At 43.0% G+C, this 25,969-nt stretch overlaps 1 protein-coding gene across 3 annotated transcripts; it reads right to left on the reverse strand.

Moving 5' to 3' along the window:
* Positions 1-25,969, reverse strand: ATPAF1 (ATP synthase mitochondrial F1 complex assembly factor 1). Of its 3 annotated transcripts, XM_040977803.1 has the most exons (9): positions 25,511-25,927; positions 23,910-24,018; positions 21,412-21,462; positions 20,728-20,790; positions 17,691-17,741; positions 15,445-15,492; positions 10,504-10,599; positions 8,407-8,514; positions 1-880 (listed from the first exon to the last, which is right to left on the reverse strand). In XM_040977803.1, exons 1-9 carry the CDS (start codon positions 25,837-25,839, stop codon positions 686-688), a joined length of 1,050 nt encoding a protein of 349 aa, XP_040833737.1. In that variant the 5' UTR covers positions 25,840-25,927; the 3' UTR covers positions 1-685. The 3 variants fall into 3 exon arrangements, with proteins under 3 accessions (XP_040833737.1, XP_040833738.1, XP_040833739.1); XM_040977804.1 differs by lacking the exon at positions 10,504-10,599 and having other exon boundaries at positions 25,511-25,928; XM_040977805.1 differs by lacking the exons at positions 8,407-8,514; positions 10,504-10,599 and having other exon boundaries at positions 25,511-25,969.

The following is a 25,969-nucleotide window of genomic DNA, read 5'->3' on the forward strand; positions in this document are numbered from 1 at the left end:
TCCCAATAAAAATGTTTTCATTTATTTATTGCACTGATTCACCTCCTTCAAACACACAGCTTAACAGATACAGACTGAGGAGTAGGGGCCACAAGCTACTGTTTTGTTCTGTGCACAACTTATTTGTCTGTACTTGAAATACACTACAGGCAACTCTGAGGGGCCTGTAGTTGAGGTCTTCACACTGATGGGAATGACTAGCTGGTTGATTTCAGTGTCTAAGCCAAATATATGGGCTTTAAGCCAAATATATGTCTCTGGCCAGCTTACTGGTGCATGGGGAGAGTATTTAAAGCCCACATCTCACTGCACAGTAGGTCTTTAACCTTATTATCACCACAAGTTCATAAACAAGTGATCATCTGGGAACCATGAGGACAACATGACCCGAATGCAAGTCCACTGATACACTGTGTAAAACCAACCTGCAGGTTCTTGGTCTTTCTCTTGCCAGGACCACAAACACGTGAAAGGAAACCAGGAATATGTTGAGAAGCAGTCTCAGAAGATTTGAGGACTTTCATTCCTGAATTTCAGGTAATAGGGCTCATCTCCATGATCATTTGAGGTAACAAACACCCAAAGACAGTCACCAGAGACGCTGACTTCCTGCATTCAAGGGGGTCGACGGGCTCTGGACTATGCAGCGCTGAGCTGACCTTGGGAGAGGCCAACCCTTAGAGTCCTAAGTCTTACTCTGGTTCTGGGCACATTTCAGTTCTGCTCCAAGTCCACTTTGCTCCAGCTCAGCGATGACAGACATGTATTTGAACTCATTTGGTCTGAAGTTAAAGGTCTCCACCAGCCCGAAGGTCTCCTTTCGATCAGTGGCATAGAAGAGCTGGACTTGGTTGGCAATGCACTGTGCCTCAGCAACATTCTGTAAGGCAAAGAGAGCAATGAAGGTCTTCCCTGCATAGCACCACAGAACTCTGCATTCTGCCTGCGTGAGGCTGCCCTCACCGAGTCATTGCTGCTGGACAGCTCCTCTCACCTCCAAATCTTGCTTGGGGGGCCCTTGTTATGTAACCAATTCATCCTAGGCTTACTATCATCATGGAATTTTCACTGTAATGAGCAAAGAGACTATATAAAGTTCATAGCAAAATGGAATTGAAAAATAAAAAACTGAAACGTGTGCCTAATTTTTTCTTAATATGCATTTTCCATGAACTCTTTAAAGACCTCTTGCATTTGCCCTTTTATTGGTTTTCCTTTGTCTTCCTTAGAATCAGTTCTTCCAAGAAAAGCCATTGCTGATGCTCTTGTATATACTGACATCTGGTGAACATTTGCTGAAAAAATTAGTGCATAGTTTCATGATATCTGAAGATGTGTGTGTATGTGGAAAGCAAAGCCATCTAACCCCAAGAACTCACATGTAAATATTTAGTTTTAACTAATCATGCATACAATTGGATAAAACCTGTTACTGATACCAGTTCAGCCAGAAAAACAGTGCTATGGGCAGCTGTGTGATGGTTTTAAAATTTGTCCATAGATTCTATGATTTCCTCCCTTTGGTAGAATTCATTTCCCAGTGAGGGCTGTACGTAGCCACTTACTTATAACAGACAAACTATGATAAAATGATGAAAATGACTTTGCTATTAAGTCATGATTACAGCTTTCTAGAATTACTTGTTTTGGTAGTCAGCTGCCACAGTATAAGGACATTCCAGCAGCTCCATGGCCTCTGCCAAAAGACATGTGAGTGGGGTTGGAAGTGGATCCCCAAGTTCAATCAACTTTGTGATGCCCTTAGCCCTGGCTAGCATCTTAAAAGTAACTTCATGAGACCCTGAGCCAGAACCACCCAGCTAGGCTGCTCTTGAGTTATGAACTTGCAGAAACTATAAGTGCTTACTGTTTTAACCCATTACATTTTTGTAATCTGTTATGTAGCCCCTTATAATATAGCACCAAAGCCACTCACAGAGACGGAGCCACCATCTCAAAGTTCAGTAGCAAGGGGAATGGTGAGGGAATCACTGGATGTAACATGGGGAGGGGATTCAGGATTCTGGCTATACCCCAAACAATTCTGACTTGTGCTTACTTGTTCTTCTTCTTCTTCTTTCTCTTATTTATTTATATTTGAAAGGCAGAGTTTTGACAGAGAGAAGACAGAGAGAGAGGTCTTTCATCCATTGGTTCATTTCCCAAACACCCAGAGCTGAGTCATCCGAAGTCAGATGCCAAGAGCTTCTTTCAGGTCTCAATGTGGGTACAAGGGCCCAAGGACCCGAGTCAACCTCTGCTCTTTCCCAGGTCACGAGCAGGAAGTGGAGCAGCCGGGACATGAGTCCGTGCCCACATGGAGGAGGATTAGCCTGCTGTGCCACTGTGCTGGCCTGTGACTTGTGCTTTCTATATACTTGACATTCACAGTTTGTCAGAGGCATTTACCCATTATCACTGTGTTCATATAGAAAATAAATCAAACCCCAAAAGATAATGGAAAATTCCTACTGAAAGTCAATTGTCAAAATATGCTAAGTCTAACTACAGAATGATGAAGAGGGATGTATAAATATCCGTGGCTGGGCTTTTTCACCTCTGTTCCCTCTGTGAGTCTTTCAAGTAATTTTTCACACAGCAAGATCTAATTTCTGAGATAATCTCTTCAGTCAAAAACCCTTTCCTGAAAAGCTGGCTTTCTCAAATGAACAGAACTTTAAAGCTGGAAGGAGCCTCAGAAACCACCCAGTTCTCATTTGATAGCCTATGAAAGTAAGGCAGATAAGGCTTCCAGGATGGGCTCAGGACATTCTAACAAGTGGCAGAATCAGAATCACACTGCTGGTTTCCTAGCCTGCTACTTTCCCCACGCTACCATGCTACTGTTTCTCTGAGGTCAAATAGTTATTGATCAAGGTAAGTAATTTATCCATTTTACCTTTCTTAAACTCAGGTACCTCTAGAGCAAAAACAAGCACAGTACACTGCCCTATCCGGAGGCACATTCCAGCACTCTGACTCCCTAGGCCGTAGAGCCTCTGACAACAACTGGTATTTCAGGACTGAGCAGTGCAGCTCGGCTGTGTTCACTCTAGAACACCTCAGGGATTCCGTGGAGGTGTCTCAGGGCTTTCACCTCTGTTCTTTGCCCTAGGATATACCTATTATGATTTTGTCTGGGCAAAGGGTTTTCCCCACTACTTTAATAACAAAAAGTTAGAAGACCACTAGTATGGTGGGTGGGGAAGCAAGTCATAGGGTGATGCACTGTGTCTCTTGTGTGGGGTGGGGAGTATGGAAAGCCCCAATTCCTCATTTAGCTCCTACACGAAGCAATAGTCTCCATTGTTTTCAAGACCCAAGAAGACAGACAGACTAAATACTGCATGGCTCAACAGTGAAGTTTTTAAACAAATGTTAACCTTGTCACCCCTTTTCATTCTTCCAATCTATGATCAATATACCTAGTCCTGTCATTTTACTTCCCTCCTATTTCTGGAGTCATTCTCTTTCCTGCACTGTCACTGCTTCAAACAAGTGCGCTGGCAGTCTAGAATCACAGAACGGTTCAGAACTAAATAACAGTTTAAAATCCAGCTCCATGGACTTGCCCATACTCATACCCTTCAATGACTCTCATGCCTACCAAGTCTCCTTTTTAAAAACACACCGGTTGCACAAACCTTTAAGTCTCACAGCATTTACTTATGATATTCCTTTTCTGGAACTCCCCTCAACCCAAAACTTCTGGATGTGGTTACATGTTTACTCATCTCTGAAGACTCAGCCCATGCGACATTTAGGAACCTTCCGTACTCTCTGGGCCAGGGACACTCCTCTTCCTCCCTGACCACCAGAATCCTGTGTTTGTCTCTATCCTAATATATGCTGGATTCTAATATAATCATCTATTTATATAGATGGAGAGCTAAACAAGGCTAGGCTCTTGCATATCCTACCAACCTCTAAGCACTATTATGAGTTGAGGAACTGGAGTTGTAGGAGAGCAGCTGAAGCTTCTGCCTGCAACACTGAAATCCCATATGGGTTCTGGTTCCTGTTTCGGCTGCTCAACTTCCTACTCAGCTTCCTGGTAACAGCCTGGGAAAAGCAGAAGACAGATCAAGTGCTTAGGCCCTTGCGACATGCATGGGAGACCCTGAAGTTCCCAGCTGCTAGCTTTGGCCTGGCTCAGCCTAGGCTACTGTGGCCACTTGGTGAGTAAATCAGCAGATGAAAGATCTTTGCCTTTCCTTCTCTCATTCTATAACTCTTTCAAGTAAATATATTGTTTAGAAAAGATTAGTTGAGAAGAAGCTGTTAGTTTCCACGGATTTCTATTCATTTGTGATGGTTTATTTAGTTGGGAATACACAGCTAAGGTGCACAGATCATGCTTCCCTTCTCTAGATCAGGTAGCTCTACAGTGAATTCCAATGTGTCCACACCTGTGCTACAGTGCACCTCACAGTAAAGACTGACATATAAGGCAAATGCTGTCTGGCATGCTGTCAAATGTCAGAAGGCCAGGATGTTCTTTTAACAATGATAATAGTGCAGCAGTTTGAGATGACCAGAGTGAGGTAGTAAAAATGACAAAAAGCAGCAGACCTCTCTGAACTCTGTGAATCACTTGAAGATTGGAAAATATTGTACCAAATATAAATAGATAAAAATAAATAAGTAAAAGAAAAAATTCTACTATCTTTATGCCACTTATTCCCATGGCCAAATGAATAAAGCCTTGCCATTATCACTAATTAGATATCCTGCAAATCTGATTTTACATACTATACTTTGCCTGTTATAGCCTATTTTTCTTTTCTTAACAACAGCCAATTTATTAAAACAGTTGGCTTAGGTATCTGTAATGCTGACTTCCACCATGACTTTTGTCTCAGTACTGATGGCCATAATCTGCTTAATAATCTCAAAAGGACAGTGCATGTCAGTGAGCTGTTTGGGATTCTGATCTGTATCAATCCTCCACCTTAGTGCCTTCACTGTTTCTTGATCTGCTAAGTTTAGGTAGGATCTGAACTGGTCCTTTCACTTTCAGATTCTTTTCCTTTTGCCTCTGATCAAGTCAACACAGACCTTCTCTGGAATTGACACTGTGGCTTGTCAGGGTAACTACACTCTGGTGAGGTGCTGCCTTTGGTCTCCAGGCATCTTTCCAATGTCTTTACAAGCCAGAACTGTTGCATGGCTCCTGGTCAGAGTGGACAGAATTAAGGCAGGTGTCTTCCTCAGAAAAGCTGTATCCTGTCCTTGTAGCTCACTCCCAACTCTAGCAATCCTTCAACATCACTAGGACTCACAATTCTGTCTCTGACCTCCCTTATGTTTTCTGTTTTTTTTTTTTCTTTTCACTTACTTTTTTTTTTCTTAAAGATTTTATTTATTTTTATTGGAAAAGCAGATTTACAGAGAGAGAGTGAGAGACAGAGTAAGATTTTCCATCCGCTGGTTTATTCCCCAAGTGGCCGCAATGGCAGGAGCTGAGCTGATCCAAAGCCAGGAGCCAAAAGCTTCTTCAAGTCTCCCACATGGGTGCAGGGTCCAAGGCTTTGGGCCATCCTCAACTGTTTTCCTAAGCACATGCAGGGAGTTGGATGGGAAGTTGGCTGCTGGGATATGAACTGGTGCCCCAAAGGGGTTCAGGTGGATGCAAAGCAAGGATTTAGCCACTAGGCTATCGTGTTGCCCTTTCACTTCCTTCTTTACCTGGTTTCTATTGCGTGGCCAACAATCAGTCATTTCTTTGTGTTCACCTTTAACTTCCTCACCCCTCAATTGTTTTTACTTCCATATTCTCTTTCTCTTCCACGCTCCTAGACTGACTGCCAAAACGTTTTGTAAACAGTACATATTTTAGGCTCATGATACAATCTCAGTTTTATTCCATTAACTGTTGTAGAGCAAAAGCAGCCATAGAATACATGTAAATGAATGAGCATGGCTGTGTTCCAATATTTAATGTAAAGAATTTATTAGGATACTGAAATCTGAATTTCATGTACTTATCATGTATCATGAAATACTATTTATTTTTTTGCCAACTATTTAAAGATGTGGAGAACACTCCTAAATCACAAACCTTACAGGCAGTAGGTTAGATGTGACCCATAGGTTGTAGTTGCTGATCCACCTTTGATAATATTTTCATACATTCTCTGTTGTGGGCTAAGGAGTTGATTAGCATTGGTTAAGCTAGCACCTGCAGGAAATGGGCTTGAGGCTAGTGGCACCTGGTCTACCAGGCTCATTAGCATCCTATTGTTCTGTAAAGGGGCTTGGGGGAAAAGTATATATGGGCATAATAAAGGAAGACCAGAGAGACTTCTTCCACCATTACTGGTCTCATGTTGGTGCAATGCCTCATCCCCAGACCTTCGCCGTGTCCACGTTACTGGCTCTGCTGGCCGGTACATTTCTCTTTTTGACTGGATTTTTTTTAACTTTTTCTCTATCTTCACTGCTTCCTTGGTGAAGATATGAAGTTCCGTGGCTTTAAGTGCAATCTGTATGCTTATATTACATCTCCAGGATGGCCCTCTTCGTTGAGCTCCAAGATTATATATCTAACCACTTGCTACTTGGGTATTTATCTAGTAGGCATCTCAAGTTTAACATTTTGAAAAATGAGCTCCTGATTTTCTTCTAAATCTATTTCTTTTGCCACTTTTTCTATTTCATTTAATGGAAGCTTCTTATTTCTGGAAAGGATTTTGAGTGATCTGCATTTGAGTGTGATTGAAGTTTTAGTGGAGGAAGAATGACAGAAATGAGACTGGACTGTTTCAGAAATAACAGGCAAGAAATAAAGTCCCCACTACATCCTAAGCTTGGCGCCTACTGCTGGGCTGGGATACTAGCTGAATGACCTTACTTCTTCTTTTCCTCTGTGTAGTTGATAAGAGAAAGGAAAAAAGTGGTGGTGTAATGAAAAATATCAGAGAGAAGTGGCTCAAAGGTAACCACTGTTCTGTGTTCATTCTGAGCTTTAACTTCTGCACAACAGATGAGACTGAAATGAGCAAGGGTTAGACAAGTTGTGTAATAATCGTAAAATTGCTCCTGGTATCTGGAAGTGCAGAGAAGACCAAGGGCTTCATTAACTAAGAGCAGATGGTTGATGGATTATCATAGGAGTCTCAACTGGGAATGGGAAAAGCAGGAAAAAAAAATGACTATATATAATGAATTTTACACATGTGTACAACATGGAGAAGGTAAAAGAGATTTATTGTAGATAAATTTATTGTAGAACTCCCTACACTTTTAAAAGCCACTTACTTGTCCATCTCTTATTTGAAATGCTCAAGGATTGAGGCTTATGTTCAGAATTATATGATTTCAGATAAATTGTAAATACAAACACTATTAAACTGCATATTACACAGCTCCCTATAATCAAACATGCAAATATTTCCCTAATGAAAAGCATACCGATAAAAGGACTATAAATGGCCACATCCATTTAAGCTTCCAAATGAGTTCAAGTCCGGAAGTGTCTTTTCAAAGGAGTACGAAAACCTTTTTGTTTTCTGAGCTTGTGGACTTCAGAATTATTATTATTATTTTTTTAAAGATTTATTTTATTTTTATTGGAAAGGCGGATATACAGAGAGGAGAGACAGAGAGGAAGATCTTTCGTCCTATTATTCACTCCCCAAGTGAGCGCGACGGCCGATGCTATGCCGATCCAAAGCCAGGAGACTCTTCCAGGTCTCCCATGTGGGTGCAGGGTCCCAAAGCTTTGGGCCGTCCTCGATTGCTTTCCCAGGCCACAGGCAGGGAGCTGGATGGGAAGCAGGGCCGCCAGGATTAGAACCGGCACCCATATGGGATCCTGGGCGTGCAAGGTGAGGACCTTAACCACTGCGCCATCGTGCCGGGCCCCAGAATCATTATTAAGTATCTGAAAATCTACTAATTTCAACCTGGAAAAGCTAGAACAACAAAGGACTATTTTCCGCTTTAAAATAAGAAACAAAGGGTCTGCTGCAGTAGCCTAGTGACTAAAGTTCTTGCCTTGCATGTGCCGGGATCCCATATAAATGCTAGTTCATGTCCCCGCTACTCTGCTTCCCATCCAGCTCCCTGCATGTGGCCTGGGAAAGCAGTCGAGGACGGCCCAAAGCCTTGGGACCCTGGACCCTGCACGTGTGGGAGACCTGGAAAGAAGTTCCCGGCTCCTGGCTTCAGATCAGCTCAGCTCTGGTCGTTGCAGCCACTTGGGGAGTGGATGAAAGATCTTCCTCTTTGTCTCTCCTTCTTTGTAAATTAGCCTTTCCATTAAAAGAATAAATTAATCTTAAAAAAAAAAAAGAAACAAAGTATATACAGGCCTGCGGACTTATACTTCTCATGAGCATTAAAGGAGTGTGAACACCATGAGGGACATTAGGTAAATTGAAAGAGGTACGCATTGATTCTTACCAGAAATGTCGAATCCATTTCTGCTGTCATCAGCACAATGCCCTTTTCTTCCTTAAGCTCAGGATAGTGATAGAGAATCAGCTGGCTGGCTGCAGCATCCCCTCGGGTCTGTAAGAAGAAACACTGATCAAGGCTCCAGCACAGCAGCAGTTTCAAGGTGGTGGAGGGTCTGAGGAAACTCTGGCTTTTAGCAGCCCCTTGGGTGGCTAGTGAATTAGCTGGACAGCTGGGATTTGGGGCAGGGCCAGGATTGCAAAGGCATGGTAAAACTGACAGTTTGCAGTGTTATTTCAGTGTTATTTGTGTCTCCAGTTGGAAAAGGTTTGGTTTTTTTTTTTCTCCCTGAAAATGTTTATAGTAGGCAATGAATCCTTCATTGTGGCCACACATTTTAAACAAAATGGTACAAGCAGCTACCAAATCAAGGTCTAAAGAAAGCAATGTGCCTCTGTAATTGTCACTTTAATGCACTGTTGCATTTCACACCTGAAACCTTCCCCCTTGGGTGGCTCTGAAGGCCGAGCTCTTTAAGCTGTAGAGCTGCAGAGTCTGCACACGGGCCTGATCTGGAATGTGCAGTTTTAACATACAATCTGGTTGAGGGAGGAATGGGAGAAGCAGAATTAAAATATCATATTTCATGAAGAACAGGGCAGTGTAACTAGACCTCAAATCTAAACTAAGAAGAGAAGCTGGGTTCAAAGCTAAAGTTCCTTTATAGTGTAGGAGGAAAAGAAAAAGGTCCCTGGATCTTATTTTTTAAATTTCAGCAAGAAATGATCAAAGAATCTAACTACTAGTTATAATATCTAACTACTGTTACACTGGTCCCAATAGATCGGCTTTTCAGTTATATCTATTTCCTTTAAAGATTTATAATTTTAATTATTTGAAAGGCAGAGTGTCAGAAAGAAGGGGGGAAAGAGAGGGAGAGGGAAAGAGTGAGACACCATTCACTGGTTTACTCCCCAAAGGGATGCAATAGTCTGGGCTGAAGCTAGGGACCAGAATCTCCTGCCTGAGTTGTAGGGGCCCAAACACTTGCCCCATCTTCTGCTGCATTCCCAGGTCCATTAGCAGGGAGCTGAAGGAAGTGGAGCAAGCATGACTGGAAGCAGTACTCCAATACATGATGCTGGCACAGCAAACAGCAGCTTAATCTGCTACATCACAATACCAGCCATTTCTCAGTTCACTTGAACACATTCATGATACCAATTGTTTTGATGATTCTAATATTACACTCATCATTTTTATGATAATTATGTTTTTGGATCTTTCTCCTTCATTTGGGTAAAGGTTTCATCAGGGTAGGTATTTTGTCTGACAAATCTTCAGGTCCTAGTATAGTTTCCAACACAACTATATAATAGTTAAGATCATAGACTCTGATATCAAATAGCTTGTACTCAAACACAGTTCTATGAATTATTACTATTGTGAGCTAACTTCTCCAAGTTTACTACATTCTTTGTAAATACAAATAACAGTTATCATCTCACTGCTCACTGGTGAGAATTAAATTATGAAAAGTATATAAAACACGTGTTACATAATAAATACCAAATGACTCAGTGGTTAAGACACATGTTCCACATCAGAGTATGGGTTTGATTCCAAGCTCCAGTTCATGACTCCAGCTTCTGGGAGTGTAGAACGTGGGGCAACTTGCGATGGCTTAGGTAATTGGGCTGCTGCCACTCACATAGGAGACATGGACTGACTTCAGCCGCCATTAGCTGTTACATCTGGGGAGTAAGCTGGTGAGTGAGAGCTCTATTCCTGCCTCTCAAATACATTAAAAACAAAACCAAACCCAACCCTAACTGGCCATATTTGTTAAGTGAAGCATATGCGTAATTGCTATAGAGGTCGGGGGAAGAGATAAAAGAGAGTCAGAGAAGGTGTTCTGGGTCTTATCTAATTTCTAGGCTTTCAGCAGGGCTTAGGAAACCCACTTAACATACCAAGCATGACAACTCATCATTGCTGCAGCAAATCCTGTGGGAGTTAGTATCCTGTGCCCCCAATCCTCTATAAAGATACCCATCACCAAGCGGTAGCTCCTTCCTCTAGGGGAGGGGAAAAGCCACCTACCTGAATATTTATAAGCGCAGTAAAGTGGAGTTCAGTGCCTGTCCACTGTCCTACAAAGAACTCATAACCTTCCCTCCTTGGCAGTGCGCACAGAAACTGTGGGAAACAGATCCACATAAGGTAGGTGAATAAATGGGTTATTTGCTCTATGTTCAACTGCCTGTATCATTTACTTCATTTCTTCATGTCTGGTTTTTAAAACTTTTTTTAAAAAAGATTTATTTATTTTTATTGGAAAGGCAGATTTAAAGAGAGAAAGCAGGAGAGTCAGAAATATCTTTCCTCTATCGATTCATTGTCCAACTGGCCTCAACAGCTGGAGCTGGACTGATCTGAAGCCAGGAGCTTTTTCTGGATCTCCTGTGTGGGTGCAGGGTCTCAAAGTTTTGGGCTGTCCTCGACTGCTTTCCCAGGCCACAGGCAGGGAGCTGGATGGGATGTGGAGCAGAGCAGCCAGGATTCGAACCTGTGACCATATGGTATCCTGGCGCATGCAAGGCGAGGATTTAGTCACTGGGTCATTGTGTTGGGCCCACCTGGTCAATTTTTATATTTATAAAGTAATATATATACATCCATGAACAAAAATTAGTACTGTTTGCATGTTTAAAAACTTAAATCTTACCATACCATACAGATCCTTTTGTAACTTACTATTTTTTTTTCTATTTTACATTATGCTTCTGAGACTTGTGTTGATAGCGTAACTCCAACCCACCGATTTTTTTAAATGTTGTACAGAATTCTACTGTAGAAGTGCATCATGATTTATCTATTATTTTTTGGGTCTTTTTCTATTTCTAAACTTTCTAATGCTACTGAACTAACTTGTTCCAACCGCTATAATCACTTCATTTTCTTTCAGCTCAAGCTAATATTGGAACACGGCTCTAGACTAAATACCAAGAAATACTGGTTTTATGTTCGAGATGTTTAGAATTGGGGATGAGTGGTGGGGAAAAGAATGGTGCCAGAATAAAACAAACTCCAACACATTCAGGCAAGGAAAAGTCATCTTATTGCCAACCAGCCCCACTCTGATTTTCTATCAGATGAGATAGCTTCAGTGTCTGACAGTTGATCCCTTATTAGGAAAAAGAATGTTTTCACAGCTTTGTTGAGGTATACTGGAATTACAACAAATTGCATGTATTTAAAATGTACAATTTGATGAGCTTTGATATACATATACTGTGAAACCATTACTATAATGAGTAAGTGAAATATCTATTATCTTGTGCCCCTTTGCTATTTATACTTCCCTCCTGTTCCCAGCTGTCCCTAATGAAACCATGGCATATGCACCTTTTATCTTTTTTTTTTTTTTTTGAAGGGGTGGGGGTGGGGCTGGCTTCCTTCATTCAGCATAATTGTCTTGTAGACATATCCATTCTGGGGCATGTATTAGTTCAAACCTTTTTATTGCTGAATATGACTCCACTGTATATGGATGATACATGGGCACAAAATCCTCATCTGTGGTGGGTATCTAGACTGCTTCAGTATTTGGTTAGAACACTGAAGTCACTGTATGACAGACGTGCCTTCAGTTCTCCTGGGAACGTATTTAGGAATGGAATACCACATTAGTATGACAGGTACAGTCTTCATTTTCACGGAAATCACAAATTGTTTTCTAAAGTGGCAGTATCACATATATTGTCACCAGCAGAATGTAAGAGTCCCAGTTGTTCCACATCCTCACCAAGACGTGGTATGATCAGCCTTTTTCACTCCAGTCATTCTAGTGGCATTTCAGAAGTTTTAAACTGCATTTTCATTATTACTAATGATGCCAGGCATCTTTTCAGGTTCTTATATTCTGTTACTATGGTAAATTGTCCTTTAAAATGGGTTGCACCATTTTTTGGCTATTGTGACTATGAACATAGACCTACAACAGACTCTTTCCAACATCCCAATATAACCGTTGCTTTTTCTTTTATACTTGTGTGTTGTGTGTGTGTTTGTCTGTGTGTGATGAACTTAAGAAATCTTTGCCAAAGCTCAAGATCACTCAGGTTTGCTTTAACTGTCTTCTAGAAGTTTTATTTATAATTGTGATCTATTTAAAAGATTTTATATACAATGTAAAGCTTACTTTCTATTTTTATTAAAAATTTTTTTTTTAAAAAGAGATTTATTTACTTGAGAGACAGAGTTACAGACACAGAGAATGATCTTCCAGCTACTTGCTCATTCTCCAGAAGGCCAACACAGCTGGAGCAGGGCTGGGCTGAAGCCAGGAGCCAGGAGCTTCTTCTAGGTCTCCCACGTGCATGCAGGGACCCAAGGACTAGAGCCAGCCTCTGCTACTGTCCTAGGGAAAGCCGGGAGCTGGACTGGAAGTGGAGCAGCCGGGACTTGAACCAGAGCCTAATTGGAATGCTAGCAATGCAGGCAGAAGCTTCACCTACTATCCTCCTACTATCCTGGCAACTCACATATGCTTGCTTTTTTATGTAAAATTAAAAAAAAGATTTATCTACTAGCCTATTGCACCAGGACCCTCATGTACTTTTTAAACACATAGGCAGCAAAATGCTTAGCACCACTTGCTGAAAAGATTCTCTTTTCTCCATTTAATTACCCTGGCACTATTGCTGAGACAACTGACTATATATGTGGTTAGTATTGTTTGCTTCTGGACTCTATTTCCACTGACTTATATTTCTATTTTTATGCCAACACAACACTGTTTTTCTTATTATATATTTATAATAAGGCTTAGAATCAAGAAAAGAAAAAATAAAGAAAAAAAAAAGAAAAAATTAAGAAAAGGAAGTCTTCAAATTTTGTTCCTCTTCAGAAATTTTTTAGTTATTCCAGATCCTCTGGATAGCAAATAAGATTTTAAAATTAGCTTGTCCACTGACCCAGCAATCACAACTACGAGTGTGTGCATGGGCTGATTTGGGTGACAGACTGTGCCAGACCCTGTATTGGCACACACATACACAAGAATCAGGCCTGGGGCCTCAGATGAGGTTTCTTTGGTGATTCCCTACCAACTGAACCGCTGGACTCAGAACCCCAACTATGGAGGTTCCACAGTGGCAGTGGATGTATCAGAGCTGGGCTTCCTCAGTGGCTCAGAGGGAGCAGTGGATGGCATATCCAGGTGCCCATGGATATATGGCAGCACACTGGAGCCTCCAGGGGATACCTGGTACCATGGCAGAGGATGGAGGACAGAACAAATTCATCAATTGCCCCAGACAAGCGTTGGCAGAAGATCTGGGCAGACGAATTACAGTAGCCAGTGGATTCTGGAGAGATTTCATTGTGACTGGAATGGTGGGATCACCAGCAATTCAGGACTGTTGAACTATCAAAACCTCTTGAGAAATTCATGGTGTTGTAAATTTCTATTTTTCTTCCTGTTGTTGATTTTGTATTGCAGTTTTTCATTTAAGAGGAATGTGTGGTGACTGAATAATGGAGACTGTCATGTCCAGACATGAAGGTGCAGAGCACTGTGCATCTCTACTTCCAGACCAAAGATGGACTACTAATGAAACTATTAACTATTACTTGACAATAGGATGCTGCACTCTCTGCCATTGCCCATGTCCACCATGATGAACATGTGACTGTTTATGAAGAGCTATGCTGGGTAAACGATACAGGAGAATTTGTTTGTCGGGGAGAGAAGGCAGGGGAAATCCCAGGGCCTAAGGAACTATATCATAGAATGATGATAATAATTTTTTAAAAAGTTAAAATAAAAAATATACATATATATATAATAAGCTTGGCTAATGTTTATTAACAATTTTTATTTGGGGCCCAGTGCCATAGCCTAGTGGCTAATGTATTCACCTTGTATAAGCCAGGATTCCCATATGGGTGCTGGTTCTAATCCAAGCTGTACCACTTCCCATTTAGCTCCCTGCTTGTGGCCTGGAAGCAGTCAGGAATGGCCCAAAGCCTTGGGACCCTGCTACTGTGGGGGGGGCCAAGAGATGCTCTAGCCTCCTGGCTTCAGACTGGCTCTGCTCTGGCCTTTGTGGCTACTTGGGGAGTAGACTGGCAGATGGAAGATCTTTCTGTCTCTCCTCTCTGTAAATCTGCCTTTTCAATAAAATAAATCTTTAAAATTATTTTTTATTTTTATTTTATTCAAAGCAGAGATCAATTTACAAAATGTAGTCATCTGATCCATGAATATCGTATCTTTCCATTTAGTATTTTTTATTTCCTGTTGATCGCTGTTTGAAAAATTTTCTTGAAAACTCTAGACATCATTAGTGACACCAAATCAGCTGTCCACCTGACCCATTCTCTTTCCTTTAGGCTTTACTGGAGTTAATTTCTCCAGCAACAATCTTATAATTCCTCCTGGGTACATTTTACCAGGATAGCATGGCCATGGCCAACGGTAGGAAAAAAAAACCCTGCATCCTCACCCCCTTTGAAGACACACACAGTGCCTTCCAAGAGGAACTCATGCTGAAATATACAGATCCATGCTAGAGGGACATGTGTTTGAAGCAGTGGTTCAGACATTGGGCACAACAACACTATAGTGCCTACATTCAATTCTGGAACCCAGAAAAGGCTCCTGGTTCTAGAACAGCTCAGCTCCAATCATGAAGGTCACTTGGGGAATGACCAGCAGATGGAAGATCTTTCTGTTTCTCCCTCTCTCTGTAAATATGCCTTTCCGATAAAAATAAAATAAAAATCATAATAAAAAAATATCTACATCAGATAGGGCAGAGATACCGTAGATGGTTAAAAAGATAAAGGCTTCCTGAGTCAAGCTCATATTTTGCAATGCTGAAACATTTATCAATACAATCAACATATCAGCATGTAATCTCTTAAATAAACAGAGCACTATAATGTGAGAGAGTATGGAATATGACAGAATTGGATGAAAACATTCTTGTTTGGCAGGACTGTCCAGCTAACTTTACATGGTCACCAGAAACTTACTGTTGGACAGGATTGGGCCCGGTTCCAGATCAAGTCAAATTTCTCTTTCTGTAAGTTGGAAAAGAAGAAACAACTCACAAACAGGAAAATAAAAACTACAATCACATTAAGTTCAGCAAGCTTGAATTCCAGAACTGACATAATAGTAAAATAATCTCTCTAATTCTATCACTCATATGACAGGATAGAAAAATCTAGTTGTATGCTTTGTAGTTCATTGTCAGAATTATATCGAACAAGAGGAACTTTAAAGTTCTGAATTCTTTAGGGAGCTCTGACAAGTGGGAGAGACATTACGTCCCTAAGTCAGTCTGAGGGAGAGCTGAGGAGGCCTGTCCCCAAAATGAAGTACCAAAGATCCAAAATATCATGAGGTATAAATTTTTTGGCTGCTGAACTCACAATGGGTAAAGATGTCTAAAAAGTTGTCTAAAAAGTCTAAGAGCTTAAAAAAAGGCAGTAGTTGGCACAGAACGTTAAGCTGCCACTTATAATCTGGGGAGCTGTGGAGAGCGGAGCCGTGCCTCAAAGATGGCGCTTGCTGACCACTGCTTCGTGGCACAAAGGTGGTAAACAGGTTTTGGGAAGTTATTGAGGAATGGGCCGAGCACGCAGGGAAGCTATGTGACCTAAGCCATGATTGGTGTGCTTACCACATGATGTGAGGAGCTGTGTATGGATTGGTTTGTGCAATGTAAAAAAGTTGTGGGTAAGTAAATGGTTAAAAAGGAGATTCCCCTGGGCATGCTTCAAGGTTATGCTGTAATCGCGTCACTGTAACAAATCTTACAACTGCTGCAACTTTTTTCTTTCTTTTCTTTTCTTTGCCACTACGCTTGAAGTCTTGACCAATAAACTTTTTTAAGAGTCTTTACTGTATCGGGGTTTTGCTCGCGGGACGAGGGACCCCGATAGGGATCCAGTATCTGAGTGCCGGCTTGAGTCCTACCGGCTCCACTTCCAAGTCTGCCTCCCTCATGCCCCTACGAAGGCCGCACATCTGGGAGATCCAGATGAAATTTCTGGTTCCTGGCCTGTCTCAAGCTGTTGTAGCCATGGGAAGTGAACCAGTGATGGGAGAATCTCCCCTCTCTCTATTACTCTGCTTTTCTGATAAATGTATCTTAAAGTTGAGAGGGTAGAGAAAAGGGAAGGGGCTGACATTGCCATTGTGGCATAGTGGGTAAAGCCAATGCCTGCAGCATGGACACCCCATGGTGCCAGTTTGAGCCCTGGCTGCTCCACTTCCAATCCAGTTCTTTCCTAATGGTTTGAGAAAACAGTGGAACAGGCCTAAGTGCTTGGGCCTTTGCACCCACATATGAAGTGCAGAAGTGCTGGCCTAACCCTGGCTGTTGTGGTCATTTAGAGAGTGAACGAGCAGATGGAAGATTTTGTCTTTCCCTTTCTCTGTGTAACTCTTTCAAATAAGTAAATAAACCTTAAAAAAAATAGTGAAACTCTCATAATAACCAAAAGGCCTGACTTTTACCTTTCTGCCTGTATGTTTTCCTCCTTAATCTTAGACTTACTCACAAAAGTTCAGTATATAATTGTGCACTTGATATAAATCTGACCTAAGCCACTTCCTCTTCAGGGAAGAAAAACAATGAAAGGATTAGTTTAATTCTTTAAATTCCAGTTCTTCAAGTATTTTCTTATTGCAGATGTGAGCAGAAGGACATTAAACCCAAAAAGGCCAGGACATCAGCTCCCAGTCACAAACCTTAGCGGTCAAGAGTGGCTAGTGACTATCTAAAAGACAGCAGTTTTAGGAAGAGGAAAGACCAAGACAATGTCACTTGCAAAAGGGCAACACCAGGGAAAGAAGTTCCAAGTTAACTCTGGTGTAAGTTCCTTTATACACAGAAAGGAAAGAAAGCTATGCTAGAGGCCTCTCTTAAATTCCAGCAGCCTGTTTCAGAAAACATCAGAATAATGACGACGATGACGATGACAACAATAATACACTTGGAAATTATTCAGTACATGAACTCACACACGCTCCCTTGTCAGAGATTTGATTCAGACCTTTCTAAACCCAAACGAGGGAAAACAAGAGCCATAAATACACCAAATGAAGCTTCCAATCTTGGGTACTCGGGGCACAATAAAAACCTTCAGAGCTGTAAAACCCAAGTTCTCAAGAGACAATAAACACAGAAAAAGCCAGGGCAGCTGCCAGCTAGGGTCAGAGGGCTGACCTTTACGGTGTAACACTTTCATTTTGCTTTCAAACTACTTACAGGAATAACTGCGAAAACTGTATCTTTTGCTGCAAAATACTGTTGCCAAATCTGTAAAAAAAAAAAAAAAAGAAAAAAAATCAATAAATAAAAAAAGAGGGTGTCTGTGACACACAGGTAATCTTTCTAACCTGTGTCCGAAATGGTGACAGCTTTCATTGCTCAGGGTAATACAGTATTTAATGTTGGGGAAGAAAAACCCAACATAATGCTTTTATTACTAGGACATGATTACAAAAAAGATTTAACATCATACAATCTTCTGGATGATTAAACTGTAACTCCTAATAGCATATTCCTGTCAGAAAAACCGATTTTGTGACCTTATTAATCATTCTTCTCAAGATGTGCCTTAGGTGTGTTAAAACTTTCTTTTTTAGGCCTGGCGCGGTAGCCTAGTGGCTGAAGTCCTTGTCTTTCTTTTTTTTTTTTTTAAAGATTTATTTTTATTATTTTTTTATTGGAAAGGCGGATATACAGAGAGGAGAGACAGAGAGGAAGATCTTCCGTCCAATGATTCACTCCCCAAGTGAGCGCAACGGCCGATACTATGCTGATCTGAAGCCAGGAGCCTCTTCCGGGTCTCCCACGTGGGTGCAGGGTCCCAAAGCTTTGGGCCGTCCTCAACTGCTTTCCTGTGCCACAGGCAGGGAGCTGGAAGGGAAGCAGGGCTGCGGGGATAGAACCAGCGCCCATATGGGATCCTGGGCGTGCAAGGCGAGGACCTTTAACCACTTGTGCCACCGCGCCGGGCCCAAGCTGACTTTCTTTCATATGCCAGGATCTCATGTGGTTGCCGGTTCATATCCCACTGCTCCACTTCCCACCCAGCTCCCTGCACCCATGAGGGAGACCCAGAGGACGCCCTTGTCTCAGATTCGCTCAGCTCTGGCTGCTCTGGCCACTTGGGGAGTGAACCAGTGGACGGAAGATCTTTCTCTATACATCTCATTCTCCCTGTAAATCTGACTTTCCAATTAAAGCAAAACAAAACAAAAAAAAAAACCTTTTTTTTTTTAAATCTTATTTTCTTCTGCCTCTTAACCTGTACCTCCTCAGAGGACACTGTTTCTCAAGCACAGGGTCTGTAGTCAGGGGGACCTATATAGGAATCCCAGGCCACTGGAAGCCACCTTGGGCAAATTACCAAAATGCCCTAAACAGTATTACCAAAATAGCAACAAAAACAACCTCATGGGATTGCTATGAAGACTAGTTGAAATCAGTGCTTAACACAGTGGTTGGCACACAGTAAACACCGCAAATAATCTTAGTTTTATCAGCTATTATTACCACATTAAAGCTCTTCAAAGCCTACTTCCAGAAAATCTTTCACATGAAGAAGAGCTAAGAGTTTGTTGTAGCTGACTGACCATAGCACATACCAACCCGAAGTCCTACCTCTCACTGGCAGCCAGAAAGTTTCTCTTTCATAGTAGCAGTAATGAGAATTTAATGAGGTAGTATATGAAGTACTACGCAGTCAGTACATAGGCTGCTGTTTTTATTATTCTTCTGATCCCCTCAATATACCAAAAATGTAATTCACAGAAGACTAAAAAGTGCCAACAAGTAGTTTATTACAGATTAATTGGAGAGAAAAGGATCACAGACATGAAAATATAACTAGTAATAATCTTCCATCCGTAGTGCTGGCATCTCATATGGGTGCCAGTTCATGCCCTGGCTGCTCTACTCACAACTCAGCTCCAACCCAGCTCCCTGCTTTTGACCTGGAAAAGCAGTGAATGGCTGAAACCCTTGGGTCCCTGCCTGCATGTGGGAGATGCAGAAAGAAGCTCCTGGCTTCTGGCTTCAGATCGGCGCAGCTCTGACCGTTACAGCCCATTTGGGTAGTGAACCAGCAGGTGGAAGATCTCTCTCTTTCTCCTTCTATTTGTAAATCTGCCTTCAAAATAAAAACAAGTAGATCTTTAAAAACAACATAACTAGCACTGGACATCTAGATACAGGGAATGGCCTAACAGGCAGAACAGAGCGTGTTTTGAAGCCAGGTGTTCAGGAAGCTTCCCAAAGAAGTCTTACAATAACAAAGGATTATGAGTATCAGGGAACAGAAGTTCGAGCAAGTGCCTTATTTTTATTCATTTATTGAAAAATATAAAGACGGCACTGTTCCAAGTGTTTCGAAAATGTTAATATGCTTATTTTTCTAAATAACTTTATAAGGAAGTGTTATTATTCTCTCTACTTCACAGTGGAAAACTCAAGGCCCAGAGAAGTTAGTAAACTTATCCAAGTTATGAACTGTAACTGACAGAGTAAAGGCTTAAAACTGACAGCTTGGTTTTACAGTTTGATCTGTGTGTTTAGTCAACAGACTGCGTTACCCTCTGATGAAAGCCTAACCTTTTTTTTTTTTTTTTTTTTAAAAAAGACTTATTTATTTCTATTGGAAAGGCAGATTTACAGAGAGAAAGAAGGAGAGACTAAACGATCTGTCTGCTGGTTTACTCCCCAAATGGCTGCAACAGACAGAGACAAGCTGATCTGAAACCAGGAGCCAGGAGTTTCTTCTGGGTATTCCACATGGGTGCAGAACTCCAAGGCTTTGGGCCGTCCTTGACTGCTTTCCCAGGCCACAAGCAGGGAGCTGGAAGGGGAGTGGAGCAGCGAGGACATGAAACAGCACCCATAAGGGATCCTGGTGGATGCAAGGCAAGAAGTTAGCCACTAGGCTATTGTGCCAGGCCTGAAAGTCTAACTTTGAGAGGACATCTATCTGGAAAGGCTGTATAGTAATCCAGGTATAAATACTGATGATCTTAAGTAGGATGTGGAAAACAGGAATGAAAAAGAAGCAAAAGTTGATTACACACACATGAATGAGACTCGGAAACATGTTTTCTTATGCTACTGTTTTTATGCAACTCATTGACCTTTGCCTTTTTTTTTTGACTACCTTTCATTTTGGACATAAGAAGCTGTCAGGAAATACGTGTACTATTTTATTTTTAGATTTGGTGTACTGGATACATTTTTTCACAGGTTCTGTCAATCCATTTTCATCGATTACCTGTTTTATTTCTTCTGCAGTTTTTTCTTTAACCATCTCAATGTTAAAGATTGAACTGAGAGTCTTGAAAGAGAAAATAAAAAAGTAATTAACATTTATCTATAAAAACAAAACAAAACAGCTTAACTCTACCCCTAAGCCCTACGGCAAACAATATGTCAGGGCAGTGAAGTCTGTCTGAGGGCAGGGAACAGGTCGTAGCCTCACGTTGAGGCAGAGCGAGCCCCCAGCCGGGCGGGTTTTCACAGTCGTATTCCCAGGGAATATCTATCGGTGCCCTGCTCTTCCCCAACACGTCACCCTCACAAAGAGTCTTGAAGCACTGTGCAGCTGGGAGGAGAAACCTTTGTTATTTTTAACTTAACTGCTATTCTGCCAGGGGTGGCTCTTTATTAGCAAATTAAGTGATAGTCTAAACTTGCTTTTATTTGAGTTTCTAAACTGCTGCCTATGGAAAGGAATGTCACCACATTTCCGCCAGGACTCCCAAGATCCACAATCATGCTGGGAGTTACATCAAGGACACAAAAATACATAGAAATACTGATCATCTCTACAGTTGGAAACTCATGGTACATAAATAATCATCAAGCCACAGAAAATGTATTCAAACTTGGCAACCTCTCATTACAGATGTCCCATGGGACGTCAGAGTTGGATTTCTGTATTTAATTAGAAACTTACCTTGTCTTTAGTAAATCCTCTACTCATAGGCTGTTTCCCCAAGGCGCTTGTCTGAAATGCAAGACAGGAGGTTAATCTACACATCACTGAGAGGAAAAAAGACCTTCAAGCTAGGCCAGGGGCCCAGCCTCACTCGGTGACTTCGCTTTTGAGAACTTTCTTCTATCTACTCTACAGTAACCACACACTGCATTAAGAGTGACTGTTTTTGAGATAATTTCCCTCTGACAAAGATTCTGAGATGCAGAGAGATGAGGAAGGATCTGTAAGTAATACCAGTTATTATCCGCACTAGATCTGCCATGATGGACAGGAGGGGTCCCTGGGATTTCCTGTGCCTCTGCCCTCTGACTTGTTCCACAGTGAGCAACAGAGGATGAGAAAGGGAAGGTGCTTTCTCCCAGGTTGCTGCTTATCTGTGGCAGGACTTTCAGTGGCAGGCCTCCCCAGACGAGCCTTTTGGAGAACTCAGTGTTAATACTTCTTCCATCAAATTAAGACTTCTCAAAAGGGGTCAAGAGTAACAGTGAAGGGCTGGCACTGAGGCTTGATGAGATAATCCTCCACCCACAAGCACCAGCATCCCAGATGGGGATACCCTGGCTGCTCCACTTCCCACCCAGCCCCTTGTTTATGTCCTGGGAAAGCAGTGGATGGAAGCTCAAAGCCTTGGGACCCTGTACCTGTGTGGGAGACCAGGAGGAGGCTCTTGGCTCCTAGCTTTAGATAGGTTCAGTTCCTGCCATTTCAGTCATTTGAGGAATGAACCAGCAGAGGGAAGATTTTTCTCTTTTTTTCTCTCTCTAAATCTACCTTTCTAATAAAATAAACTAAAAAATAAAACTAAACCAAAACAAAAAACCATGGGGGCAGTAACCAACCAGCTCTCCCTATCCTTTGAAAGAAAAAAGGATAAGAGTGATTATTTTCTCTTTATGCCACCCTCTGTGACAAAGACCACAGTCAGGAAATCCTCTTTTGAGCTGTTTTTATCAGTAGAGATAGTTGACAGATGGTTGTTAGATGTTGTTAAGTCTTATGTCCAATTTCTAAGTTCAAGATCATGCCTTTAAGGAAAGGAATCCAGTTTATATATGGAATTCTGAGGCTGAAAAAAAAAAACCACTTTCTAAGTCATACCATGTCTTATTACTTTGCACTTTATTGAATCCAAATCCTCTCATAAGTGATACCCATAGAACGTGTATCCACAAAGTAAGGCAAAAACCTGGTACAGAAAGACTTGTTGGACACACTGTCTTTTGGATATATCACTAATACATTAGCAGTATCCTATTACAGCCCTTCTTTCTTGTACAGATTTCAAGTTCATACCATTTATTCCGAGGTGGACCATGAAGACAAAATAAACACACCCCTCCACTTGCACAGATGCCTTCATATTTCAGTACTGGAAATTGCTCCAGAGTTATCCTCCTAGCATTATACTATCTTTTCTCTACTCCTTAAGCTCAAATACCTCAGCTTGGAGGTTAATGCCTAACCTGTTCTATTAGCCTTAACACTCCCCTTTCTGTTTTAAGGGCAAGGTACTTTACTGCATCATAAAACCTCATTTATCTTCTAAGCTCTCCCTCTGTTTAAGCTAAATCCTTAACATGAAGGTTAGTGTGGAGTTGGTGGTTGATTATCAGTAAATTAATTGCCAATGGCCAATAATTTTTGAAAATAAAGTTTTACTAGAACACAAATGCATCTATATACTATTGTGTATGCTTGCTTCTGTACTTACAAAGCTAAGAGAGATTACATGATCTAAAAAATCTACAATGTCCACCATCTGGTCCTTCACAGAAAAAGTCTGATGAGCCCAGCTCTACATAAAACTCTCCTTTCCTCATCAGTGTTAAATTTGAATCTTCTGGATCTTTCCTACCCTAGGGCAGGTTCCAGCTCCCCTGAAGCCTCCTTTGATCTGAGAGCTCACTGCTATGTAAAAGCCTTGTCTTGACCACTGGACTGAATGCTTCTTCATGCCTCTGGATTTCCATCCATATGCCCAGAGCTTTGCACACAAAGAGCAGAGCAGGATACACATTCACGATGGATACTGACAGGTTCTCTTCAGCTCATCTAGCTCACCCTGATGCGAGCCATTTTAAGAATAATAAGTAGAGGATACCGGTACAGTGGCCCAGTAGGCTAACCCTCCACCCTGTGGTGCCAGCATCATTGGTTCAAGTCCTGGCTACTCCATTTGTGATCCACTTCCCTGATAATGTGCCTGGGAAGACAGCAAAGGATGGCCCAAGTCGTCAGGCTCCTGCCCCAATGTGAAAGTTCTGGAAGAAGGAAGATCCTGACTTCTGGCTTTGGACTGGCCCTGCTCTGGCCACTGTAGCCATTTGGGAGAAACCAGTGAAAGGAAGATATCTCCTTCTCTCTTTCTGTAACTCTGCCTTTCAAATAAATAACATAATAATAATAATAAAAAGAATAATAGGTTGACTAATAATACAAAAAGGTGCAGGCCTTACCTTCTGTTCCACACTTTTGATAAAATCACCTTGCCTGGAGTGTCCCACTGGCTGCTTCCGAAACTCGCTGCGTTTCTCCAGGCGGGACTCAAAGGCAGCCGGATCAGTCCTGATCAAAAGTAAACCAAAAAGCCTTTTCAGATTTTGAAATAATTGAGTATCATGTTCCACGGGGAAAAGACACGGGCATTCAGAGAGGCTGAAGGAATTACATTCGGCTAATAGTGACTGGGTACAGGCCTAGAAATCCAGAAAGTGCAAAAATGAAATCCCTTCATTCAACATGGCTAATCTGTAACGCATCCCATGCACTAAGGCTATCCCTTAGGGTGACCAAGAGCTCTGTTCCTCCAACGCTTGCACTCCAGGTACTTAGAATTCTCAGGCCAGAGCCTGGCCTAGTGGCTAAGACCCCATCCCGTATCACAGTACCTGGCCCTGACTCTGGCTTCTCCCTAATGCAGACCCATGGAGGCAGCAGCGATGGCTCCCGTACAGCCTCCCACACAGATCTGCACCAACTTCCCAGCCTCTGGCCTGCCTACTTCTGACTGCTGTGAACATCTGCAGAGTAAAGCAGCAGATGAGGGGGCTGCACAGTGGCTCAACGGGCTAAGTCTCAGTCTGCAAACACTGGCATCCCATGTGGATGCTGGTTCATGTCTTGGATGCTCTACCTCCCACCCAGCTTGCGGGAAGCAGTGGAGGAGGACAGCCCACAGCCTTGGGACCCTGCACCCACATGGAAGACTCGGAAGAAGCTCCTGGCTTCGGATTGGCCCATCTCTGGCCATTGCAGCCATTCAGGGAGTGAATCTCTAAAAATCTGTCTTTCAAATGAAAATAAGTAATCTTCTAAAAAAGTTTTTTTTTTTTTTTTTTTAAAGGAAAAAAAGTGAGTTCTTTGGGCGGCATAGCTGATAATGGCATATTTAGGTGTGTCCACTTTGGTGAAGGGACCATCAGGGTCTCCAGCTCCCTGGCATGGAGACTTGCATGCGTCATGGTGAGGCCTGCAGGATGCAGGGACATCTCATCACATCTCTGGTGGCCCTTCCCAGTCAAGGAATTATGGGGGTAACTCTTCCATTAAACTCTTTTCACAGTGACAACAAACACGACTTTCTTCACTGCTGGGTTGTGTGCCGTCCCTCCACAGTGGGCTAGCTCCTCCTCGGAGAACAGCCACGCCGGGTGGGGGTCCAGTCCAGTGGTGGTGTGGTACTGCTGCCAGCACCGCTGCTGGTGGTCACAGCCTTCCTCCCACTCCCCAGCCTCTCATTCTTGGCCTCTGTGAGGGAGTCTGGGAGCCCCAGCTCTGGGCCCGGGGTTTAGTGGACTCAGCACGCGACCTTGAGCAAGTCCCTTCTCTGATAGTGGGGACCGTGCTCTTGGCTACCTGTCTCACAGGGCTGTCCTGAGGCCACCTCAGTGCAAAGACAGGGAACTGTGGGAAGAGCCAGGGCTCCGCAGGAGACAGCTGGGTGACCTTAGCACAGCAGCCTAGCCGCATCATCTGCAGGGTGGGGACAGAACCAGACCCACGTGTTGCAGGGATGTGCCGCGGCCCAGCCCTCCCCCTCCCCACGCGAGGCCCGCACCTGCGCAGCCGCTGAATCTTGTCCCGATAGCGGTCGTAGTAGGGGTTGGCCTCCAGCTCGGCCCCGACCCCGCTGTCGTTGGCGCCCCCCGCGGGTCGGCCGGAGCCGCTGCGCACCGGGAACACGCGCAGCTGTGCTGCAGACACGAATCCGGGGCTCAGGGTGCGGCTGCGCACCGTGCACAGGCCCCGGTAGAGGCCGGCCACCTGCAGGACGGCCGGACCCGCGCCGCCCGCCACCACAGCCGCCATGGCCGTCCCCGCGGTCGCCTCCTCCTCCTCGTCGTCAGGCGAGCCGGCCTCGGCCCGCGGCCCGCGCGCCCGCTCCATCTCCCTCCGGGTTCGCCGCGCTGGCGCTCGGGCACCGAGGTTCCGCGGGCTCAAGGTTCCGGGTGCGGGCGAGGGGCGAGGGGCGAGGGCGTGGCGGGACGGCAGGGAGGACCGGTCGCTCCGGCCGCAG

The sequence above is a fragment of the Ochotona curzoniae genome, unplaced genomic scaffold, assembly GCF_017591425.1.
Source record: "Ochotona curzoniae isolate NIBS_2020 unplaced genomic scaffold, NIBS_Ocur_1.0 contig_2855, whole genome shotgun sequence".
NCBI lineage: Eukaryota > Metazoa > Chordata > Mammalia > Lagomorpha > Ochotonidae > Ochotona > Ochotona curzoniae.